The 1,501-nt window shown below is 42.6% G+C and overlaps 1 protein-coding gene across 1 annotated transcript in view; it reads right to left on the reverse strand.

Annotated features, from left to right (window-relative positions):
- Nucleotides 1-788: 788 nt before the first annotated feature.
- The window catches only part of LOC102810975 (high mobility group protein B2-like), a 27,883-nt gene continuing 27,170 nt past the window's right edge, over nucleotides 789-1,501 (reverse strand). Inside the window, exon 2 of the mRNA XM_006861921.1 lies at nucleotides 789-933. Within this exon, the coding sequence (XP_006861983.1) occupies nucleotides 789-933 (145 nt within the window). The remainder of the gene's footprint in view (nucleotides 934-1,501) is intronic.

Genomic DNA, 1,501 nt, shown 5'->3' on the forward strand with positions numbered 1-1,501 from the left:
CTTGAGGACTAAGGTGTGCCTGACCCAAGCCATGGTGTTTTCAGTAACCTTATATGCATGTGAAAGCTGGACAGTGAATAAGGAAGCCCATTGAAGAATTGTTGCCTTTGAGTTATGGTGTTGTAGGAGAATATTGAAAGTGCCATGGGCTGCCAAAAGAACCAATAGATCCATTTTGGAAGAAGTGCAGCCAGAGTGCCCCTTGGAGGCCAACATGACCAAATTTCGTCTCTCATACTTTGGACATATTATCAGGAGGGACCAGTCCCTGGAGAAGGAGATCATATTTGGTAAGGTGGAGGGTCAGAGAAAAAGAGGAAGGCCCCCAAAGAGATGGATTGGTCAAGTGGCAGCATCGATGGACTCAAGCGTGGCAACGGTAGTGAGGTTGGCCCAGGATAAGGCAGTGTTTTGTTCTGCTGTGCATAAGGTCACTATGTGTCTGTACCAAGTCGATGGCACCTAACAACAACAACAATACAAAACCAACAGCCTACATTACTCTCAATGGAGAGAAACTGAAAGCTTTCCCTCTGCAAACAGGAACCAGACAAGGATGCCCTTTGCCACCACACCTATTCAATATAGTGCTGTAAGTCTTAGCAAGAGCTATACGGCAAGACAGGAAAATTAAAGGTATCCATATTGACAAAGAGGAAGTAAAACTCTTTCTATTTGCAGACGATATGATCCTATACATGGAAAATCCCAAAGACTCAGTGAAAAAGCTACTAGACCTCATTGGAGGATTCAGCAAAGTGGCAGGATATAAGATCAACATACAAAAATCAGTTGATTACTCCTGGCGGCAGCCCAGCGCACAGCTCCCCAACCTCCTCCTTCTTCTCCTTGGATGTGGCTTCAGCTGGAGGCACACAGGGCAGACCCATGAGTCTGAGCAGCTCAGAGGCGGTAAATAATAGCTCTTCAAATCTGCAATAAAAGAATGGCCTCCAATAAAACTACATTGCAAAAAATCGAAAGAAACAGAATGGAAAGAGAAGAAGCAGAACCTGAAGAATTTGTGGTAGAAAAAGTGCTGGACCACCTTTTAGTTCATGGGAAAGTGGAGATTTCCTAAAGTGGAAGGGATTTATAGAAGCTGAGAATACTTGGGAACCTGATGAAAATTTAGATTGTCCAGAATTAATTGAGGTATTTCTGAATTCTCAAAAAGCTGGTAAAGAAAAACATGGTACAAAAAGGAAATTTTTATCTGATAGTGAATCTGATGACAGAAAATCAAAGAAAAAAAAAAAAGAGATGCTGCTGACAAACCCTGGGCCTTGGCCAGAGGTATTGACTCTGAGCAAATTGTCAGTGCCACAGACAGTGGTGGAGAATGAATGCTTCTCGTGACATAGAGAGATTCAGATGAGGCAGACTTGGTGCTGGCAAAAGAGGCAAACATGAAATGCCCTCAAACTGTAATTGCGTCTTATGAAGAGACTAACTTTGCATTCTTGTCCAGATGATTAAGTTCTATAATTTGTTGTATTGC

The sequence above is a fragment of the Chrysochloris asiatica genome, unplaced genomic scaffold, assembly GCF_000296735.1.
Source record: "Chrysochloris asiatica unplaced genomic scaffold, ChrAsi1.0 scaffold00044, whole genome shotgun sequence".
Classification (NCBI taxonomy): domain Eukaryota; kingdom Metazoa; phylum Chordata; class Mammalia; order Afrosoricida; family Chrysochloridae; genus Chrysochloris; species Chrysochloris asiatica.